This window comes from Polypterus senegalus, chromosome 17 (assembly GCF_016835505.1).
Source record: "Polypterus senegalus isolate Bchr_013 chromosome 17, ASM1683550v1, whole genome shotgun sequence".
Lineage (NCBI taxonomy): Eukaryota > Metazoa > Chordata > Cladistia > Polypteriformes > Polypteridae > Polypterus > Polypterus senegalus.
In genome coordinates, this window is record NC_053170.1 from 73,526,014 (window position 1) to 73,551,165 (window position 25,152).

Here is a 25,152-nt window from a genome sequence, read left to right on the forward strand (position 1 = left end):
GGGTAACCTGAAAGACCTGAATGCAATGCAGAAGATACAGAAAGCAGAAGAATTAAATAAGAATCTGACACTTCAGCGGACGCTTTACCGTGCACAATCACAAAGTGATTTCAATTGAGGCTGCTTTTATGGGAGACACAACCACTTGCCCCACTTTCCCTATTACCAAGTAATGTTAAACCAAGTCGTCACTACGGTGTTCCCAAATACGCACTTTGCTGATAAACTGAAGCACTGTGCACTGAGTTTGCACAGCGCTTTGGTGACTTTGAAGAACAAAAAAAGTCCGTCTACATGCGGCTCGAACCTTGTGCATGTTTGGTAGCACATATCTGTGTGAGAAGCTCTTCTCAGTGATAAAGACTAACAAAACAGCACACAGGAGTCGCCTCACTGATGAGCACCTGCAATCCATCCTGAGAATCTCCACAACACAGAACCTCACACCAAACAGAAATGAACCTGTTGCCAAAAAAAGATGCCAGGCGTCCAGCTCTAAAATGACATATGAGCAAAGACAACTGAATGATTTGATTTGTTATTGCTGAAAGGAACACATTTTATTTATATTTCTAGGTTTTGTTATGCAGCATGTTCATATTTGAATTTGTATAATTTTGACAGGATATATTTTTATGGAGAGCAAAATCTTTTGGGATATTTAAAATCTAAGTTTATTTTTATAAAATATAAAATTACATAAGAGTAAAGAAATTTGAATGTTTGTTCTTTTAATGTTTACTTTATTTCTAACTTGTATAATTTAGACAGGATATATTTTTATGGAGAGCAAAATATTATAAGTTAAGGTTTGAGTTGATTTATTCAGGAATAATATTCCTGTCTGTTTTTACCATTCCTACCAAAGATATTTCTGTCGACTAAATAAAAATTCCTTCTATTTAAAATTTAAATAGAACTTGAACAAATACGATAGTTCATAATATCCACGCAGACTTGCACGTAAGAGCGGGTGTCATCCGTTTTAACAAACAGCGTATTGCACTGATACTAAATAGCTGTGTGTGTATATATGTAGATATGTATGTATATGTATATATATGGTTATATATATGTGTGTGTGTATGTATATATATATATATATGTATATGTATGTATTTGTGTGTATATATGTGTGTGTATGTATGTGTGTATGTATATGTATGTGTATATGTATAGATATGTATATATATATATATATATGTTTGTGTGTATATATATATATATATATATATATATATATATATATATATATATATATATATATATATATATATATATATATATATGACAACAACACTCATCACTCACAACAGTGACAAAACAATAACATTGACAATCATGTTACGTTATTTTCAAAATGTTTCCTTTTCTTTTCATTGCTTCTTTAACACACTACTTCTCCGCTGCGAAGCGCGGGTATTTTGCTAATATATATATATATAATACCTTTTATCAAACAACAAAATACACAAAAGAATGACAAATGACACTTTCAGGAAGCTGGGTTCATCAAACAACTTAATGCTTTTCATGTTTTTGTATGTTAATTATCTTTGTTCCATAGCTCTTACTAATTCAAGTATAAAAGCATGTAGGTTTCTCTTTGGTGTACCTTCACCAGTGCAAAAAAACAAAATGTTCATACTTTGTTCTGGTTTGGTCCATTATTTCTGAAATTACATTTTACTGCTTTGGATTATTCTCAAGCTTTCACTTCTAAAATTGGTTACAATTTTACTATTCAAATTACTTTTGCAATGTTTTACTTGAATATATCGCAGTTAAGAGATTAACAGTAAATATTTTTGAGAAATAAGGAAACAAATATTTCATATAGTATTTTCAGGAGGGTAAAAGCAACTGCAAAGGGAGCTTAAAGTTTATGATTGTATTTGATGTTCTGTTTTTGTAGCCAAAATGCATTATACCTACAGCAATGCAGGATTGTTGTGTAATATATAAAAAAAAACACAGAGGAAATGACTGCACAGATGCCTGGGATGTCTATATACAAGGCTGGTAAGGGTACCAATAACACAGCTGACATTCTGATCCATGACTTGCGACTGAAGACTGAGTGAAGACTCAGATGCCAAGGGTGCAGTTTTGTCTGCTTGTGTGCACTGTAAAACATCTGAGCTATTATTACATGCTTGAAAAGTGAGAGGACCCTTTAGTAAACTTTCATTTCTAGCCATGGGATTTACAATACCAGCAAACCGAGAACAGTGGTAAGTGTTTGGGCCATTAGACTTTATGAAAGAGACACACCTCGGAAGAACTCAGAAGACTTCTCAACTTTGGTGGCAGGACTGTTTTTGTTAATGCATGGTTAAACAATTGGTTAGTCCATTGGAGAATCATCTTCATCATTGATGACGAAAAACAATTTATGTCACATTTGGAATTAACAGTACATTATTAAGAAAAAGGTCTTTTTGGACTGTGTGTTAATTGTGTCGGTGGAATTACTTAGGTTTGCCCACCATATGCGTATATTTGTGTTTGCAAATAGTTGCATGTGCTTTGGTATTTTTCTAATATAGTCATATTTCAACATTTTTCTGGTGTGGTTGCCTTTATAAACCAGTGGTGGAAAAATGCAGCAGGGACTTGATGATTGGCCTAACTTCACTCATTCCTCTTTATTAAAGCAAAGAAACTAAAGAAATACACAAATCTATCTTCATTACCCCTCAAACTCACATGTGTGACAGATTTTAAAATTGATTTTTATATTAAAGTCTAAAAATTATTATTTTTTTTAATCAAAAGGTACATTTTTCAGTGTATTACTGACTAGTCAAAATGAATTTTGTTCACATGAAAAAAATGCTATGTTTATAGTATCTACTGAAAACAAAAGTACTGTATGTTAAAGTGAAATACAAGAGTTTCATTATATAGTTTTAATATGCAGAATTTTAAATTTGTAGTATGAAAAAAGATCTTTAAAAGTAAGACTTTTTGCAAAAAATGGAAATCTATGCAACGTCACGGTGCTTTGTCACAAATTGGTTAGTGTACCTTTAACTAAACACTAGCCTTTGGTGTTAGTTAAATTAACTTTATTTGATAGAACGCCACAAATGTGCCTATATATTACCTGAACATGGCATTTCTATATTAAACACTACTAGCTTTCTTTCATTATGACGCACAACCCCTATGCTCAAAGACTGCCTGCTCCTTAGGTTTTATTATCTTGATAATACCGTATAAACCAAAATACCATCTTCAGGATCGCATTAAAAGATCCAAGCAGCAGATAAATTTACATGAAGCAGCTAAACATGCCTTTCTCAAAACCACCCCTCTTCCCAGTCAGTTACAATGAATGCATTGAAAGAGTTCACATGCAAAACATCATGCCTAGTCATGAAAGAACTGAAGTAACCCTTTCATGAACAAGAATGTCTTCTTCCCAAATTAGCACTTTTCACAGCTTCTCTGCCTGGTAGGAAGACAGCTATGATTGGCTATTGGCCGGTGGTGTGGTGTGGGCTAAGCCAGTAAATGAATTGTTTTAGCTTCTGCTAGATTCCTCTCTCACACGCCCAAGAGCAAATACATTTTTATTCTCCCTTTCATTTTGAAAGAAATACAAGTAAATCTAGTACAGCAACATAAAAAAGGAAGAATAAAAAAAGCACATTGCTACCACTAAACACAAAGAAGCAAAACCTCAGATATACAATAAAAATATAATACCATATCCATAACCCCTTTATATCATATACTATGATAAATGAAAATTTATAGTGTTCTCTTATAAGCTGTAACTTTTTCCATATCAAGGTTACATGGTTCACTCACTTTCACTCACTGGAAAGCTCAAAAAGGGTACTTTTCAACTTTTGCATAAATCCATTTTTTTTTCTCCCCAAGGTCAAAGTTCATCCGACCTGCTATTTGGTCCCCTTCCCGAGATTACCACCCCAAATATGGTAACGTTTGTTAAAAAAATGCAGTTTTTGAAACTCAAAAAGCATATGGTGATGAGGTAAACATTTTTCACTTAATTGAGAATTTGTACCTTCTTTTAAGAGAAAGTAGGATGAAATGACACATTTTATTGGCTAACTAAATAGATTACAAATTTTACAACTTGCCTGATGAAGGGGCCTTAGCTGCCTCAAAAGCTTGCATTTGTAATCTATTTAGTTAGTCAATAAAAGGTGTCATTTCATCCTGCTCTCTCCTGTATCAATCTATGGATAACATGGTACAACACTCTACTACCTTCTTTTAAACAAAATAAAGATTACCTTGTTATTTAAAGGGGTTTAGGTGCTAGAGTGCTTTGAACATTATGTAAAAGTTACATTTGATCAAACAAGTAAAAAATATTCTTTCTGAGCATCCCCATGAGCTATAGCTTAGCCATGTACTTTTGATAAGGGTCAAAAAAACTCATTAGCCATACTTATAAATCCAGCTCAACAACAGAGGGACAGACGAATTAAATAAATAAAAAAGAAATAACGCAAAGCACACTGCTACTACCAAATACAAAACAGCAAGACCTCTGGATAAAAACAAAAAAATAATATCATATATATCCATAACCCCTTTATATCATATACTATAATAAATGAAAATTTTGTGTTTTCTTATGAGCTGTAACTTTTTCCATATCAAATAATGTGATAAGAGAATCATATCAAAAATTTGAAAACTGAGAAGAAACCTAACTTTACAATAACTAAAGGTAAATGCTGTATATCTGTGAAGCATACGAAAAATGTAACAAATAAGCTATTTTACATAATCCATTTCTAACCAAAAAACTAAAAACTTAAATGAGATCAGAGTAAACTGATTTGCAACAACTGCACAAGTTCATGGTAACTATATACTGCCTTGTATGCAATCCCGTGTATGAAGCTGCCCAATGACTTCTGAATGTTGTAAAGTTTTGCAAGGCTATATTATCATACCATATATGAGAGTCCATATAGGCTGGCTATTAAAAACAAGTTTTTCTAAATTATTTTACTCATGGTCATTTCAAAACTAGGGACTAGCCTCCTCTAAATTGTATAAATGTTAGCAATGAGTCATTAACAAATAATAAACAGATTACGCTTATGTTCGCTATCATGAAAATGAACATTTGGTACAGCAGACAGCAAAGTTTCAAAAAAACCAATCGATTCCATTTGAATAGTACTCATTGTAAAGGCACACAAAAAAAGGCACTGTGCTCTTTTTTCCAAGACAATGAATTTCACAGCTCTGCCTCAACAAGTCTTTATATGCTTAAAATAATAAAATAACAACATAAAGCCTGGTAGGAAAAATTAACATAATTATTAAATTTAACCAGAACAGAAAAAACAAGTGTCAGCTTTACCAACACTCATTCATGCCAAGTTGCCTGCTGGCTATAACAGCAATCGACAAGCACACACCCACAGTAACCCAAGAAGCTAATCCATTTGGGACTGTCTGACAGAAGGGCTCAGATCCTGTTAAAAGCAGATTCATTCTGCATCAAGAATCCTCTAGTGAAACAAAATAAGTTCAGATCTTCAAGTGATACTGCATACAGATTTAAAGAAAAGGCTGAAAAATAACCTACCATGGCATCATTTGTCCAAAACGAGTCCATGGGCTCACACTGACAAGGAAGCCAACAGTAGGATCAGTGATAGCATCCCAGGCACGGCCCGCAAATAAGATAACTGAAGCATATGAAGGGCTGATCTGCAAAGTTAAAACACACTATTACCTCTAGCACTGATTCAGAGCAGCAAGGAGATGGAGCTGCAGGAAAAAAAGTTTTCTTGCTTAGCCTACTTTGCTAAAGAAATCATCATCCAAATTCACACGTGTGCTGCCTGTGTCAATTTACAAACTGAAACACTATGCATAACGTTCATTTACAACAGACAACTTAATTTTAAAAGTAAAATATTATTCAAAAATACGTCATTGGGATAAAGTTAAATAAAGAACTTACCTGTGCCACATCAAGCAAATAAATTTGCAAAAAAAATCCTAGCGCACATCCTGTAATCTGATATGGGGCACCTCCAATTGCATAGCAGATCTTGCTGCATAGTGAAAGTTGATTAGTGTGATTCTGCTATAAAATAAGGAAAAAACAGACATCTTCTAAATGACTAATGCTCAAGGAATATACACTTTTCTTTTTTTTTTTAAACGTATAAATTTGGAATTCATACAAAACATTGGGAAAAAAGAAAAAAAAAGTCAGATAACTTTCACAATAGCACAAACACATTAGATAAGGTAAGTGAATTATAAATTAAAATAGGAGTAAAACTAGTAAACACCTTATTTAAAGCAGTTATGAGCAATGTATAATTAGGATTATTAGCTTGAAGGGTATTTACTGTTTTTGATCAAAATACTTGTCCTTGGTATGACGTTAAACTGCATCCGGCCCTGCAAGCTGTCTTCCAACTTGCAGGGAAATCATGGAGGTTGGTGGCAGGATTGGCACTCCAGACACCGTAAAAAAAAACTTTACAAAGCTCAGAGACTACAGAAAGGACCCTTTTTGCTCTCCGCAAGAGTAGCTCTGCTGCCTGCATCATGAAGGGGATGGGGGAAAGCCCTCGGGAGCTCCATCCTCAGAATAGTCGAAACCGTTGGAGAGCCAATAGGGTCAGGTCTGTTGGGGATCGGAACTGGTGTGGTGCTGAGGCGTCGTCCACTGCACAACAGCACTCGGGTCCAATTTGAGGAGGCCCATACAGGTGGGTGCATGGAATGTCTTGTCTCTATGGCAAGATGATCATCTTCCTCTGCTGTCAGAGGATCTGCGTAAACTCCACATTTCAGTGGGGACTGGCCAGATCTCTGCAGGTGGATACACCTTGTATTGGTCTGGTCGGTCTGAAGGCTGTCATACTTGGGGAGTAGCTTCTGTTGTTCTTCCAAAGGTGTCCGATATCACTCCTTTCAACGAGCGTATTATGGGACTCAGATTTCGGCACTCTCTAGGTGCCTTGTCCGTGGTCTCAGTGTATGCTCCGACTGCAGTGAGTGATGTCTCAGCGTGGGAGACATTTTATTTGCAGCTTCGCTCCGTTGTTGATGGGTGCCCACGAGGTGACATTCCTCTGGTCATTGGTGACTTCAATGCAACCACTGGCACTGACAGGACTGGCTATGGGGATTGTCTCGGTCCCCATGGGTCTGGTGACCACGGTGAAAGTGGCTCCATGTTCCTTGACTTTGCAAAAGGTCAGGGGCTGCGAATCGCTGGATCCTGGTTCCAGCATCCTGAACCGCATCGTTGGACTTGGTACTCCAATACTGGTGGTGCGGTGAAGGAGATCAACTGTCACAAGGTACTGGGGAAAAGTTCTACAGTTCTCCTTAAAATTAGTGGACAGTTTAATAAGGCATTTTAAAATGATGTTATATCACATTAACAGCATTAACAATCATTGAGACAGGAGAAACATTTAATCAGGAAAAGACAATTTAACCCAACAGATACTTAAGTCATTTTTACCATCCATTTCTGAAACTACACAAAGGAAGGCTTCAATGACCCTACTGACATTTTTATACCAAAGTACATTGAAAATTGTTCTATTACGTTTAAAATTTATATAATAAGTCTTAAAATATTACATTATATGTGTTTCTTCCTCATTTGTACCATAAGTAGGTTAAGTGATTTGCTTATTATCAAAGACTGGGAAAGACAGTGGTTCTAAAACTTGTGGTCACAACCTACTGAAAGAAGGGATTGCTAAATGGCCAGGGGCATGATGCATAACGCCGTGCACAGAATTCACACTAAAAAATGCTGTACTGGCAAAAGCGGAAATGTGCATGCACACAAAAAAATCCAGATGCATTAATCTGTGCGTCTGCCAACTTCCACGTTCTTCCGCTCCATAAATCCTGGTCAGCGTGAAAAGTAACACACATGTATGCGCCTGCTGCCATTCCCAAACTCCTCCCAGAATTACGCCTCTTTGAATATGCAAATCAATATAAATAGCCCTTAAACTCAGCGTTCTGTGAAAAGGCAATGGCAAAACCACCGGGTAAAATAGAAGAATTTTGGCGAATACCAAGTTAAGGCAAAGAAAAACATATTATTTGTTGGTTTAAATGGTGGTATAAACAACAAATTGAAGCTGATCGAGTGACACAGAGTGTCAGAGAAACTTGAAAGTTCAAGTTTACAAAGTCACACAGTGCCTGAAATAAAGAAGAAGCTGTCGCATATTAAAGTCGCCGTGAAAATGCGAGTCGTGGCCCACCATCTGAGAGTCACATAGAAGTTTATTAGGGTACAGAGAAAAGAAAAGAAATAGGAACACAGTGGGGAAAAAACGCTCGAAATGTAAACTTTAATCTTGAAATTTCCAGTTTAATCACGTGGTTTATTTTGTCATTAATAGGGAATCCATTCCCGGATGGGTTTATCCATTCCTGGGAATTCGGGAATCCCACATGTCATTCCCAGGAATGACATAGTGCACCAGGCACTGAACGGTTTTAGAACGACCAACACTTATTTTTAATAAAACTACTGTAATATGTTGACACCAATAAGAGACTAACCTTATCTACAAGCAGTTCACGCTGTCATATAAGTACATGTATCTAGTTCAGGGGTGCCCACACTTTTTCAGCATGCGAGCTACTTTTAAAATGACCAGGTCGAAATGATCTACCTAAAATTAAAAATATATACAGGTATAAATATTTTGCATAGTTTTACTGTTAAATAATGGAAAGACACGTGTTTCATCCTTTTATGTTGTGTCACAGCGTGTGGTTCGTTTATTTGACAGCATTTAGATTGGGGTAATTACATTCATGGCATTCGTTGTCTGAATCACAATCTGATTGTATGGGTGCATGTGGGATGACCAGTGTGTCAGAAGAAAAGAGATCTCAGACTGGCCGCCCTGTAAGTCAATCAAGTGGCAAATACCATAGGGAAGATATATGATAAACTAACGTTTACTATTTTTTTTTTTGAATGCAACGCAATCTACCTGATCAGATACTAATACACTTGTTCTAGGCAACGCCCGCGCTTGCAATTGCTCCGAAACACCGCCATTTCAGCTTTTACTGATGCATCCAGTTTCCTGTCATCATTCTGTGATGGCAAGTTTCTTGGCACAGATAATGCGGATGCAATAGACTGACACATTGCAATTTCCAGTTGCTGTTCAAAGCTGTTGTTTGACAGACGTCAATGAAGTCTGCCCTGTCCCAGCATTCATGAGCTGCAGAGTGCAGACTCTTCCCAGTCCACTGTACTCAGTCTTAGTTGGAGCCGGGAGACTGACGACTGCTACTGGTTGACTGAATCAATCTGCAACACACTACACCATGGGCCAAAAAACCATGCCTCTTAATTATGTTCAATTATAACTCTGTTATTTCTTGATCGATTTTTACACTTTTCCACGCTATACACTGTACGTGAGCTTGGCCATTCCCGGTTTTACGGGAATTACAGCAGTTTCATTCCCAGGAATGAAAATGTCTGGAAATGGATTCCCTAGTCATTAAAGTAGAATATCATAAACTTTATCCTAAAATTGTTTCATTTACTGGTTTTTCAAATCCCATCATAATTAAGTAATTCTTAAACAGGCTTTCTCTTCCTCCGACAGGACACAGAATCCATTACATTCGTAATATTACAGTCCTCTGAATAAAAATACTGAGATGTATACTTGATATTATGATAATAATTAAAGCATGTTATTAAACATGGGAACACAGTGGCGCAGGGATAGTGACAAGGTGGCGCCCTGTCCAGAGATTGTTCCTGCCTCCCGCAAGATGCATGCTGCGCTGTGTGCAACCTTCGATGAAATAATTTATTGCAGCAGTACTATCTCTTTCAAACGTACTACCTCCAGTTCCTGTCCTTCCTTTTCTTTCTCCAACTTACCAATCACTACACAGTCAGTTCTGTAATAGATGTCAAGCCATCTGTAAGGTTAGAAGGCAGATTCTTCAAAACTTTTAAGATACATTGAAATATCTTCGTAGTAAATATGTATTCTATCCATCCAGTGTTGCGCCAGTCCCAGCAAGAATAAACATATATTGCTGTATTTCACCTTAAAAATTATATCATCATCATATGTAAATAAGCACTTTACAAAGTGGCTCAGGTTGTTGGCAGAGTGGTGGCTCTGAGGCTAGGGAAAGCAATCGGAAGGTTGCTGGCTCGAATCCTGTAAATGCCAAAAGGCCCTTGAGCAAGGCCTTTAACCTGAAATTGCTGAGCGCTTTGAGTAGTGAGAAAAGCACTATTTAAATGCAAAGAATTATTATTATTATTATTAATATTATAACTATTCCTACAGTGAGGTAACTGAACTTATAAGTACAAACTGTTCTACAAGGAGTACTTGATGGACTGATTGAGTGCGTTTATAGTTCTTGGGATGAAACTGTTTTGAATTGCGATGTCCCTACAGGAAAGGCTCGGAAGCATTTGTCGCATGAGAGCAGTTCAAATAGGCAGCGTGTGCTTGATGCCGTATACCAATAATTCTCTTTGTGATCAGCTGCTGTAGAGCTACAGTGTAGGATACAGTGATATAAATACTCTGAGTGGTGCAGTGAGAGTAATATGGAAAAAGATGATCTGCTGTGGCAAACCCTAACGGAAGCAGCTGAAAGAAGAAGAAGAAACTGCAGTGAGAGTAACAATGCTAAATCAGCTATGGAATTTGGAATAGTTTGGCTATTCCGTGGACCATTATATCGTTACAGGTTAATTACAATCAGATGCATTAAACTAATAACCAAAATGCGGTTAATTTCAGTGTATTTTATAAAGCAGTGTCAGGGATGTGGATCTAAAAAAGAAAGGGAAACCACATAGGAACAGTAGCACTGCTTTGATGCTGGGTGCCGCCAGTTTGCAAAACCGAGCAGAGAACTTGCGTACACCAAGGATTTTGCTGGTGTGAAAATGTGTGTGGCTTTACGACAAGTTTAGGTTTTATACATCGCAATGTGAGCATGGAAACGGGCGTACGCAACATTTTTGTGTGTACGCACTGTTTATACATGAGGCCCCTGGTGTTTCACGTATAAAACTTATTTATGCTTGGAAACATGCACAAGCAATTTCTTAAACAAATGTGATTTATAAAACAAACTTGGAGTGAAAATTGGATTCGAGTTGAGGAATGTGTAGACCACCCAGAAGTTCTATGCAGACTTTGGACAATGGACAATGAAGTGAACAGAAAAACTAATTTCAATGCGTATTTCAATGATGCATCAGTCACATTCTGATGTCCGTCCATCCATCCATCCATCAATCAATCCATTTTCCGAACCTGAATGTTCTAAACCTGTAATGCAATAGGGATTGCATGATTTGTGCATAATGGTCTCTGTGATGTAGGCTCCAATTCAGCACACAGTTCCAACAGGATGGCTCTATCAGCTTATAAGTCAGACATTTCACAAAAAAAGAACACAAATACCATCAATAATATTTAAATGACAGAAAATGTTACATTTTCAAGATTGCCTATGTATTTTAATTCTGGCAAAAAAAATGCACTTTCTTATTTTATGAAGCTAGAAAGCATATACATAGCATAACATTTGGGTGCAACTTAGTTAAATGATTTGATAATTGGAGGGTTTTCTGTTAATTACTTGCTTCATAATTTCTGCTTTTATATAATGTGCCACAGTGTGCCTTGTGATAGAGATTCCTCAGACCATCACGTCACTGTATGTACTGGAAGGCAAAAACCACAATCACGCACACTATATATTCAAGTTGAAATAATCTCTCTCAAGCTAAATCTGAAAGAGTGAACATGTAATTGAAACTGTACAGAGTTACTATGGGAAGGACAGAGAACTGTATTCATTAATCTATTCATCCTCTAAACCCAGTTATCCAGGGCAGGGGGCAGTTGAAGCTTATCCTAGCAAGCAACAGGTATAGGCAGAAACAATTCCTGGCCTAGACAGGGCAGGGAAGAACACACATAAGATGCATACAACAGGAAACAACTTAGCATCACAAGTTTACTTAACTAACCCACCTTTATATGACTGGGAGAAAACCGGTGCAAACCCACGTGGACCCATATGGAAACTCCTTGCAGGGAGCACATGGGACACAACCCCTTCATTCCTTACTATGAGGCAGAAGCACTGAAACTGTGTCACTGTATGTCTAATTCATTGATTAACTTATTTACTTTAACTGTGCCCTTAAACACTGATGGAAAATGCCCTTGATCTGAGACTTGTTTCAGCAACAGTGAATACATGAGAACAGCACGCCCTACTGGCCATTTCTCAAAATCCACCAAATATCATTAAAACCTATAGTTCACATTCACTCGTCATATTTTGAAAGTAAACATCTCAGTCAAAAAAATGGCCAAATTTATATGGCGATTAGATAATAAATATCCAAAAATGCCATTTTCTTAAGCCATACACATTGTTACAAGCAGGAGGTGACAGGGAGCAGCTAAAAGCACGTGTATGAGAACACTTAGGGCTTGTTTATACTTCACACTCAGAACACGTATGCATCATGGCTGCCACATGTTCCCAGTGTTCATTTGGCGTGTCCACTGAGCACATCCTCAGAAATTAACACGATGCATGTGCAAGTTGCAGTACCAGCAAAAAGTTGGGGGACGCAGTGTCATAAAAGTCCAAATGTGACGTCAGAGCCTCTGTTTACTATCAACATGTGATAGAAAGCCGCTATGTGGATCCTCCAAGATCGATGTGCCTGCTTCGATGTTTCATGAGTGGTTTGATGTGATGAAGAAAAATGCTGACATACAAATGCATTCGTGGCACTTTTATATTGAAGTGTCACACATTCCCCAACATGACACGATACATTTTAAAAGTCTCACATACCATCTTCTGTGTCGCCTTTTTTTTTTTTTTTGCCCCTTTACAACAGCATCAGAATGTACGGCAGCATATTTGAGCCACAGAGAGAAAAATTTAAAGTATGGTGAAAAGGTCTATTTTGTGATTAAAGTGGAAATTTCAGCTTTGATCTCGAAATGTCCACTTTAATCTCATAGTTTACTTTATCATTAAAGTAGACCAGTGGTTCTCAATCTGTGGGGCACGAAGTAACAAAAAGGGGGGTGCGAAGATGTGAAAAAAAGAAAATGAGAATTGAAAATATGAAAAATACATCTACTGAAACTAAAACAAATTAACTTAAACTACATTATGATACTAGAAAAATAAATATAGAGTTGGATAGTTGGATAAATGTCGATAAAAGCGGGTATAATAAAATATGCATCTTTGATATATCATTAATTAAAAAAGAACAAACTGGTATTAGTGGGCTCCTTACAAAAAAATGTTAGGGGGGGCGCGATTAAAACTGTTATGAAAACTCGGGTCACAAATACGAATATGAAGTGGACTGTCGTAAATGTCATCTTAAAACCAACCCAGTTGTTAATCGCTACAAGCTTTTGGGGCTTCCTCCTGACCTGACAGCAGCAATCACCACAAGAACACATTATATTTATGAAATTCCAGCTCTCTGCACATTTAGAATCCTTAAATGTACATTTGATATCACTTTCATGATGAAATGCATTAAAGTATATACGTTACATTTTACTGATATGTCATTAATGTCATTTAAATAATGAATACTGATAATAATTACACATGTTGCGGTGGCACGGTCTGCCTTGCAGGGAGTCGTGTCCCTTGTGTTCCCTGCCAGGAGTTTACATGTTTTCCTGGTGGGTTTCCACAGTGTGCTCCGGTTTCCTTCCAAAGACATGAAGGTTTGGCACTAGTGTATGTGTGGGCTTGTGTTCACCTTGCGGTAAGATGATGCCCTGTCCAGGGATTGCTTCTGTCTCGCGTCCGATACTTGCATGAATCAGCGTATCCCTGGATTGATGGATTTAATCCTTAAACATCCTTTTAAGAAATGTGGCAGCAAGGTGTCCTCGGAATTTGATGGGTGCTTCAGGCAATTCACAACACAGCAAAGCCAAACCTGTTCTCACCGTGATGATATCTCGCACTGCTACTTGGTGGAATCTTCCGGATTTACGTAAAGTACACGCGAAAGTATGAACAGTACAACACTTGCATAGCAGTAGCGTCCGCTGGAACACGTGTCACATTGTGTGAAGTATAAACCTGGCCTCATAGGTTCAATTAAGTTTAATAAAGGAACTTGCTGCGAGACATGGCATACATAGTTTTATAAATCTGATATTTTTGTGTATACACTGTTTTTGCCTTTTTAGCATAAGCAAAATTTTAGTATTAAATCTAAGCAAGGGATACATGAGACCTCTAACCTCAGTGCTACCACATGGCATGAAAATGTCCTCATTTCAAATAAGTATACATTTTAGATTAGATCAACTTTAATAATCACACTGGGGAAATTCAAATGCATACAGCAGCAGAAACATAAAAAACGGGATTACAGACTCAGAGGACAGATAATACAGCCAATCAGCTTTACAGGTTTACTGGGTTCACTTCCCAGGTCCTCCCTGCATGGAGTTTGCATGTTTTCTCTGTGTCTGTAAGGGTTTCCTCCTGTAACTCCGGTTTCCTTTCATAGTCCAAAGACATGCCGGCTAGGTGGATTGGCGATTCTAAAATTGTCCCTAGTGGGTGCTTGGTGTGTGTGTGTGTGTGTGTGCACGCCCTGCGGAGGGTGTTCTACCCAGGGTTTGTTTCCTGCCTTGTGCCCTGTGTTGGTTGGGATTGGCTCCAGCAGACCCCCGTGACCCTGTAGTTAGGATATAGCGGATTGGATAATGGATGGATGGCTGATCTGTAATTTACACATTTTGTTGTAGGCTGTTGATACTGTGTGAGGATGATGTTGGTATTCTTTTTCATATTATTCAATTTTTTTTAACAGTTATTTTTTTGCAATCTACAGTACATTTTATTTTTATGTCCCCCCCAGGTTTTCTTTTTCAATTAATTTTACTTATATCCAATGGTGTAAAGAGAGGTTAGGTTACTGATGTCAGGCAAGGTTCTTTTCGTTATAAAGTTAATTCTGAAGAGTTTGAATTCTTGGTTCAATTTTACTTAATGTGCAGGTCAGGTAAGTCAATGCAAATATAAGGTTCATAAATTAATCAAATTCTTATTAGAAGACTGTGCATAAATGAGTGGATGTGAGTACTTAAAGTGGGACTGCAGTGTAAAAACATCAACAACCACTAGGGTAAAGATAAAATGAATGAAAATTAACATTGCAAATCACAGTACAGCATAATAAACATTACACCACTGAATTGCAGAGTAGTATATCACATCACCAAGGTAACAGCAATTATTGTCTATTATTCTTTCTGTCAAGGTACATCACAGGTAATGTAAAACACACACACAAAGTAGTATTCTGGAGAAACTATGCTGTTTTCACGTCACTCAAACAATAACAAATAAAAATAAATTTAATCACTTCAGACCACAGATACAATTGGGAAATCAGGAAATCTCTGCTAAACATAAATTCCCTCAGATTCTGATGTTTAATATCAATAGTCAACAATAATAATGAAATAATGAGCATAAGTATCATGTGAATATCAACATAAACTGGTAATTGGATATTAATTTAAAATAGTGTCAGTACAGGAACATCAACTTGCTTAACCTGCATTGGCTTTTTTAGATGTTTATGCTATATCATGGGATGCAATAGGTCTGCTAGCTTTGCTGTAAATTGGAATATCACAGCAAATTCAACAGTAGCAACACAAGCTTGTTTTCAGACAAATTTTATTTCTTATAAAGCATATATTTAATATAAAAATTCTCATTAAAGTGAGCAAAAGCTAACATTTAAAGGTGCTCAGAATGTCTGTAAAATTTTGCGAATGCTTTTACGGTTTCCTTCCAAGCACTCAAATGATGACATCAACAGGTCAAGCAAGATATGAATGCATCATCTACAGAAATTTAAAGGTTTAGTAAAACAAAAAGATTACAAAAGAAGGTTTGGCAATGTGTGTTGACAACACTTTGTCACACAGGAATAGTATGCACCATTTTGTTTGTAGCTTGCTTTATGCTTTACAAATTAGGATATCCTAAAAATAGAAGAAATAAACATCAAGCTGATTGTCTCTTATTAAATCATTCAGGCATTACACTAAAAAGCTAACCAATGGAACTGAAACAACAGAGCCTTACATATTAAATAAAATATTAAATAAAATTCAATTATGGCTGAATGTTAAAGTTATTTAAAAGTTATTATTAAAAACTGTACAACAAGCTTAACTGTCACATTTTTCTGGGCTATTCCACAAGCATCTAATCAGCAAGTATCATTGAAGGACAACAACTACAAGTATAAACTGACATCACCTGATGAGAAACACAAATCCATTTATCTTCTAAACCTGAAAAAGCTGAGCAGGGTCAAAGAAATGCTGGAGACAAGCCCTAGTAGCATCAGGCACACTCATTGGACAGGGCACCAACCCATCACAGTTTGAATACACTCACACACAACACACTAGGGCCAATTTAGCATCGCCAGTTCACCTAATATGCATGTCATTGAACTATGGGAGGGCATCCGTACACCTGGAGGAAACCCGTACCAACTCATGGGGAAAATACACATTTGCATCTTAAACTGTTGAAATAAACAATGTAAGGAAAAAAAAACTGCTTTCCATTACATTTATTCACTTTAAGACAAGCCCCGGTAATTCAACAACATTGATCAAAACTGACGTTTAGTGATCAAATCATAAAAGACAATATTTATCTTAAACTAAAAAACAAGCATCACATAACCTTGTTCGGCATGCGGGATCCGCTGCTAGCCCACGAGACTAAACTAACTAAAAGAAATCTTTTATGAAAGAAAAAAAAGGAAAAGACAGGGGAAAAAAGTAACGAAATAAGTTGAGCAGTGCGATGTGTACATCCAGTTCCTGTCAACATCTGCGTGAGTAGCGATTTCCTCAGATTAAGTCACTCCTCGTAGGCAATGTGAAAGAAGTGGAATGGCGGGGTCGTCAGTACCGAACGAGCCGTGCTAGCTTCTTCAGTACTGAATCCACTGCTTAAACACGAAGATAAACACTCGCTGCGTGATTAAGTGCTATTCATGGAAACTAAACCCTTGAAGGGCTTATCTATGGAAGTCTGCAGCCTCACTACCTTACCTTTCCGGCACATAGCGAACACTTTACATCAGCTCTGTCCAACTGCACTTTACTCCAATGTAGACAGTGGGCGGCTTGCGCGCACATCCGCACGTGGTCATGAGCTAGTCTGTTTATAGTGCCTTCACTGATTTACTTATTCAAGATGGTAAAAAATATTCTCCCTTACCTTACTGACAAGTTCCGGCTCAGCCTGAGCGTACCGTTTGCTCTGAAGCAAACCGGAGTTACACACATACTCACTCCGTCCTCCTTTGGCCATGCCGCGCGCACTAATGGCATTCAAACTTTCACTCGGAGTCTTTGCTTGTCATTTGTCAACGTGACGTAGGCTGGGCTCGCTGAAGGAATGGGCGGGGTAGAGCAACTCAAGGTCACGGCTAGCAGAAGCTTAAGCTTCAACTTTCTAGTACGTGGCACTCCCTCTCTCAGAGGTGTGTCCGACAGAGTCAGGCCATTGGCGCTCAGGGTGGCCTGAGGTTTTCATTCATACGGAAGGACGCTGTTATAAGGAGTGGACGACGCCCTTCTAAGGGGCACTGAAGGGAAAAAAAAAACGCGCACACACTCAAAACCCTTTGAAGCAAATAACGACTGCTATTCGAAAAGGAAGTAATACACGATTCGGTTTGATGTCGACGTGGAAGAATGTACAAAATTATAGGCGGAGATAGCTAATGGGTGTAAAGTTTTAACATCCAAAAAAGTTTTTCACATTTTCTTTTTCTTTTCCGGTTGAGAAATACGCGCGCGTGTGTCAATATACACTTAAAAAATGAAATAGGAGTATTGTGGAACCTGTTTTGTAACATTTAAAGACAGGATTTTTTAAAACCGCCCGTGGATGTTACCAGTGTGACCGCCCCAATTCACGAAGCCAGCATTTTAATAAACGGCAGGGCAAGTAAACGTTATTTGTGAAGGTCATTAATTTAACATACCATTTTTGAGTTTCGTTCTTTTAAAACAGAAGAAAATATGTATGGTGTTTAATCAGTGATTGACACAACGCCTAGTTTTATAATCAATGTAATTTATTTCTGGCTTCTAGTGTTGCTTCATTTAAATGTTGCAACAAGTATTCCTCCGTGACATAAAGGCCTGTTTTGAAACTTGGATCACAATATTTGTGTATGCACTCCAGTCACATCATGCTGTTATGTAGTGAATGACTAGACCTATTCAGAATTGATTAATGCCTTGCATCCAGTGTCGCTGGGATAAGCACCATTTATGTTTACTTGTTGGGCTGACACCTTTATCCAAGGTGACTTAAAACATTTATGATACAATTGGTTACATTTCTTTTGGTTTTCCAATTGGAGCACAAGCAGGCCAAGTGACTAGCTCATGGTCACACAGTGTCAGTAGTGGGATTCCAAAGCCTAAACTGCCACACCACATTACCTACACCATCTTCTAATAACCTGAAATGGATAAGCAGCAACTAATGGATGGATACAAAAAATGTGTTCTACTCCATGCTATTCTCCAGCGTTCAGACACACACTAATGCACAATGAACTTTTTGTTTAATATATACTTTACAAAGCACTTATATGACATTGCTAAAAATACACAACTTGGAGCTTAGCTTTTCTTGGCTCAAATATATCAATATGAAATAAAAGTTAAGTGAAATGTTCATGGAATGTGATGGCTTGATCTTGTAATTATATCTGATGTAATTATAGGATCAGCCCTTCACTGAATAAGGCACAAGAAATAGGGTGCCAATTTACAGAAACACCCTTGGTTTTCTGCTTGTGCATGCTATTCAGATAGTATTAATTTGGGAGGGCCATGCAGCTTTCCTCAATGATTCAGTAAGTAAAACCTACCTCATTTTGTGGGAAATCAAACACTGGCATTATCAGTAATGCTAGTATGTGTCTTTTGAAGAGTCCTGGCAACTCCTGCAATACAAAGGAATATTGTTAGTCATTTTGCTAGACTAGAAATCAAGTCTGAGTCCCTGGAAATAGGAGTGGACACCTCCAACCTTTGTGACACTCAATGCTTTATGATATATTTAAACAAGAAAAACACAATCTTACAGTGGAGTATTTTTAAATGCGAAAATAGATAATCAAGGAGGTAATTACAAGGAACAAATAACACTATTAAAAGACATATCACAAGAATGCCTAGTTTTACTTTAGGGCACATTTAATTCATTTGACGCAAGATAAGTAACATCATCAGAGTTCTCTACTCACCAATGGACATAAGATTTCAAATTATTTCTTTGAGTAATAAGACACTGCTTGTAAAGAACCAATTGGAAAATGCTTTAGTGGCTTGAAAACATTTCACTTGGCCACCTATTGGCTGGCATGGGATTGGGAGTTTCTTCTCTTTTAATACCTCTAATTATCTGTGTGGGCTATAACCACAGGTTAGGTGTCTGATGCAAGTCATATACTACATTAGTGGCTTATCTACAATTTGAAGTCATTCACTCTTTAATTACAAGCAATATTCTTATTATCTGTTCTGAAGTGGTTCAGGTGATAGAGTAAAACACATTTAGATTAAAACTCCAATTCATGTTCTAATTTCATATACACCAAGTGATGACTTTTTTAGGTGCTGGTCCATATTGACTTCAGTGCCTCCCATAGTTGTTACAAAATTTGGAATTGGAAACTTCTAAACATCTTATTTCATCTAATTCCACAAATGTTCATATTTAGTGATTGGGCACTATGTGATTGTGAATATAGAAAAAAAAACCTTAAAAGTCTCCCTAGCATTATCTTTTCAAAAATATTATTGAAAACCTCACTTTCAGATGGGCACATGTTGATATGAAGGGAAAAGTCTGATAAGTAATGATGCTCTGATATCTTTAGGCATCTAGTTATTGCTCTACTTGTATAAAAGGATCCTTACTCACCACCATTACCACCACCACACGCAGTTTGCATTGTTGGAAATCTGGCAGTACCAATCTAAGACTCTGGAATTTTTTTTTTGTTTTCTTGTCCTTTAGTGTGTGTGTTTTTTGGTCCTTTACAATCATACCATCTTGTGTTTCACTGACAGGAGTGAAATTCTGTTGGGTTGTCTGTACTGTAGCATTTAATTGCAGATGTAATAAAATGATTTCTAATATGTATCTTTTGACATCAATGTTGTAGTTGCCTGATTGTTTCTCAATAGTAGTTGTATTAGTCTGCATAGGCTTTTTACATCAATAGTCTATTTACAGTTACAGTGAAATCGTGTTTTGGATGTCTTCCGAGTAACAGCCCAATATACCTGCGACAATGTCTTGTGTGTAAACCCCGGCAGCTCATCTGTTTCTGATATCTTGGAACAGTGAATCTACTGCATGTTTCATTCATTTGCCTGGTTGGCCCTGACATCATCTTGTTTACACCTGACCAGCTTTATCAGTTGATGTGGGAAAAGTGGGTTTGTGTTACAGAAACATTAGTCAGATTTATGGATAGGATTTACCTATGTCTTCTCTCAAGTTAATAAAAATAATTATTTGAGGAACAAATGTATTACATTATGCACTAAAATTTAGGCTAAAACAACTTTTTAAACTTTGATGTTGTTTAGATTGCCGAAATTGTCTCATTTCAGACCTTACTTTCACTTAAATAAGTGACATATTTCATATGTTTTCATATCAAGAGTTAAAAATCTTTAAACCTTTCCAAAACAAACAAGCAATATTTTGATCAGATGATAAACAGCCGGCAAAGTCGATTATGTTAAACAGGGTGATCATGTGGCATCAGTAAAGAAATATTTGCTTTCTGATAACACTGGTGATGTGGCTGACCTTGTTTTTATTGTTAAAGAAGCGAAAGCATGCATTTTTTCAATAAACTGGGAAGGTGTGTGGAGAGAAGTTTTATTTTTTTGTAAAATTTAATGGAGTGCAATATGTGAGAAGAAGATTAGGAAAGGAATTCAGATTAGGATAGTATTCAGTCTTCTCACTAATAACTAGTTATCACACTTCTGAAGTTGGTAAGTTACTTGTGTGATTGAATAGGTTACTGAGACTGAGAAACTGACAAATTAATTAGCATTCTAATCAAATAGTCCTGCAGTGGGCTTCCCCATTGTTCATGGTTGATTCCTGTTTATGCTCAAATTTGCTACAATAGACAGACCTCCAGGTATCTAAGCTGGATTAAGTGGATTTGAAGATGCTATGTTACTGTCAAGAATCAATTCTAGAATCCTGCACATCTCTTTACTTTCACTCTGCTAATCTTAGAGAGGGTCACTATTACAACATGTTCAACTAAACTAAACCATCCATCCATCCAACAAGCTATATCCTAACTACAGGGTTATGGGGGACTGCTGGAGCCAATCCCAGCCAACACAAGGCACAAAGCAGGAAACAAACCCCGGGCAGGGCACCAGCCCACCGCAGGGTGCACACACACCCACACACCAAGCACACACTAGGGACAATTTAGAATCGCAAATGTACCTAACCTGCATGTGTTTGGATTGTGGAGTACCTGGAGGAAACCCACGCAGACACGGGAAGAACATGCAAATTCCACACAGAGGACCTGGAAAGCGAACCTGGGTCTCCTAACTGTGAGGCAGCAGCACTACCCAGTGCACCACCGTGCCGCCTTCAATCCAACCAAATATTCATATTGCTCTAAAAAGCCATACAGCAGCCTCTGTAACTTAATTAGTCTAGTGCAGGTTGCACAAGGCCACAGTTTATGAAAGGACAAAAGGCAAGAACCAACCCCAGAAAGTAAAATAAATCTTAGCTTTTTTACACTTGGCCAGTTTACAGTCATCCATTTAACATGCACATATTTGTGATTGGGAAGGAACATGGAGTACCTGAAGAAAACCCATAGGAAAAAATGTGCAAATGTTAAACAGACCAGAAATCAAATCTGAGTCAGTGGAAATAAGAATGGACAGCTCGAACCACTGCAATGCTCAACAAATTACGGTATATTTAAAGAAGTAAAAAGTAATCTTACAGTGTAGTACTTTTGAATTCAACATTAGATATTTAAGGAGGTAATTACGGGGAATAAATAAGGCATTATTAATAGACATCACAAGACACATCATGACTTACAAACAAGAGTGCACATTAAGATCTCAAAATTCCGGTCTGCTTATGATTCCAAGGATTAATAAAATAACAGTGTGAGGTTGAGCATTTAGTTACAGGGCCCCTAAACTATGGAATGGTCTGCCTGCTACTATAGGAGATGCCCCTTTGGTCTCAGCTTTTAAATCCCGACTGAAGACTCACTACTTCAGTTTAGCATATCCTGACTAGAGCTGCTGATTAACTGTACAGACTGCTTCTCTGTTGTTAGTCATTAAACGCTAAAACATAAGTAACATAATAGTTATAATTTGTTACTAACCCTCACCTATTCTGTTTCTCTTCTCGGTACTCAAATGTGGCACTTGGTGCCACAGCCCACCTGCCAAGTTGTTTGCCTGCCTAAGGTAAAGTCATCTCTGATGGAGGATCACAGGAATCATGGGTTCTTTCATTGGATTGGATGACCCAGCGCTGTTTCAGCTGTGGAATGGCCAAATGAGGGAATCATTCTGATGAGTGTGTCTCCAGGACTCTAAACAAATCTAAATCATATTATTTGATATCATCTACTGTTAAATTCTGCTCCTGCTTCATACTTGTAAAATTTTTATTTTTATACTGTATTGAGGATTTGTTCTGTTCTCTGTATTGTATTGTATTGACCCCCTTCTTTTTGACATCCCTTGAATGCCCAACCTAAATGGAAAGGGGTCTCTTTTTGAATTGCCTTTTCCAAGGTTTCTTCCATTTTTTCCTACAAGGGTTTTTTTGGGTGTTTTTCTTTGTCTTCTTAGAGAGTCAAGGCTGGGGGGCTGTCAAGAGGCAGGACCTGTTAAAGCCTATTGCAGCACTTCTTGTGTGATTTTGGGCTATACAAAAATAAATTGTATTGTATTGTTTTGTATTGTAAGAAAGCCTAGTTTTATTGTAGCATTTTAATATTAAAGTTGCCTAAAACATACCTGATATAGTACTGCAAAAACAATCAATCAAACAAGGAAATAAATAATAAACTGACAATATCTCTGAAGGTGGCTACATCAGAATATATTTACTGTACTGTAGATTTGAATATATTTACTACTGCTCTACAGTGCCTGTGCTGTGATTTGATGCCATGCTGGCGTGGCTCATGTGTGCTATGTTAGGCCAAAAGACAAATCTAAATTAAGCAAGAGTCGGCATGACTTTGTTCCCTGAGTACACTGGAATACATTTTCATCCCATCTGGCAGTGAATGCCGCAGACATAATTCTGTTCTCTGGATCCAGAAAATTAATAATTTGTGCAGTTATAACAGACAAAAGTGCCAGCAGCAGAGCACCACATAAAAACACAAAACAGTTTAGGAAGGTGGCCTCAGGAAATTCAGTGACTATTCCTAGTTCTGGAAGTAGTACTGGTCATTGACAATGGAGTAACTATAGGATGAGGTTATTGCTCCCTAACAGTGACACAAATGGATTTGGCGTTGAGAGGTGAAATGGGATTGGCTGAAGAAAGAGAAGCCTGTATTAGTGTTTTGTTCAGGTTCTATATATTTTTTTCTACTTTAGTATAACCGTGTTTACTTACCTCTGCAGCAACATTCATGTCTCTAATGACTCCTCCTATGAAGTCAGTAGACGGATTGTGAAAGCACTGGGGGTCATGAGGACATTGGAAGGGTTGTGTGGCACTACCAATATCTTTGCAAAAGGACGAAGGTCCAAGTCTTAGAGTTCTGTTGCTTCCTTCTTTTGCTATTTGGTTGCGAGACATGGATGTTATCCAGTGATCTGAGATGAAGACTGGATGCCTTCAGTGCTGTGACTCTTCGGAGAATCCTTGAGTACCGCTTGTTTGAATGAGGCACATTACCTGTATTGTGTGGGAGAGTTAGTTATAGCACTATGACATGATTCCTCGAGGGTGATCCTGCTCATAGGATCCTCATTGTTGAGGACCCAAACAGCTGGACCAGGCCAAAGGAACACCCACTTAACACATAGCTATGACAGATACTGTAGATGGTCATTTCTGGAAGGTGGGACTGGACCATGTGTCTGCCTGGGTGGATGCCAAGCTGAGATCCCAAGCAATTTTGTTGTGTGGTAGGTACAGCAACACACTGTACCAGTGCATGGTCCCCAACATGAACTAACCTGACATTAGTACAATAAACACTCTACTTGTTTTGGTACTTTACACTCCTTGGCTTTACTGCTAGAGCTTGGGAAAATCTAGAAAGTGCCCCCTAGGTATTTAAATTAATATTTAAGAAGCATTCTTGGGCAAATACTGTTCAAATTTCTGACTAGTTTTAAAAGATGTTCTTATCTCATACAAAGTACATCATCTTTTATAGTCAATCAGTACAACGATGGATCTCTTACTAATTTTTTCTTACTGCTTCCCTATGCCTCTGTATTGAATTCAGCAGGTTTGAAAATGTATTTTCAACTACCACTCATTTAAGGGTGAGTCTAATTGCAAGTGAACTGTGTAACTCAACAAAAAAGTATACTGTATTTACTGTAAATACTGCCACATCAGTTTCTGAAGAAACCACGTCAAAGTATATATCATAAACCTAAAAAGGTCATGATTAAACTTGAGCTTCAACTGCCTTAGCTGATACACAAAACATTAGAGAACCCCATCCAGTTAACAGAATCACTAGCTAAATAAGCACTCTTGATTAAACCTGACAATCTACCTGAGTGGGAAGACACAGTAATAACTCTACAGTATATTATTATAATAACTCTGTATTTTTTAAATAAATAACAAAATTCAAGTCAAACTCACTATCTTTTTCTATTTTCTGAAATTGTTTTTTCCTGTTCGTGATTTTGGGGAGTCAGTGTTCATCTTGACATAATTACAGTAAGTGCAGAGGGGACCAGTCTTGTCAATAGCAGGGCA

At 37.4% G+C, this 25,152-nt stretch overlaps 1 protein-coding gene across 2 annotated transcripts in view; it reads right to left on the minus strand.

Annotated features, from left to right (window-relative positions):
• mfsd2ab (major facilitator superfamily domain containing 2ab) overlaps positions 1-17,485 on the minus strand; it is a 59,982-nt gene extending 42,497 nt beyond the window's left edge. The window contains exons 1-3 of one of the 2 annotated variants that reach the window (XM_039739251.1): positions 17,350-17,485; positions 5,969-6,091; positions 5,588-5,712 (exon numbers count right to left, since the gene is read on the minus strand). In XM_039739251.1, the coding sequence (XP_039595185.1) occupies positions 5,588-5,712; positions 5,969-6,091; positions 17,350-17,442 (341 nt within the window). In that variant the 5' untranslated portion in view covers positions 17,443-17,485. Of the gene's footprint in view, positions 1-5,587; positions 5,713-5,968; positions 6,095-17,349 lie in introns of both variants that reach the window. The other variant, XM_039739250.1, reaches the window with a different exon arrangement.
• Positions 17,486-25,152: the final 7,667 nt, after the last annotated feature.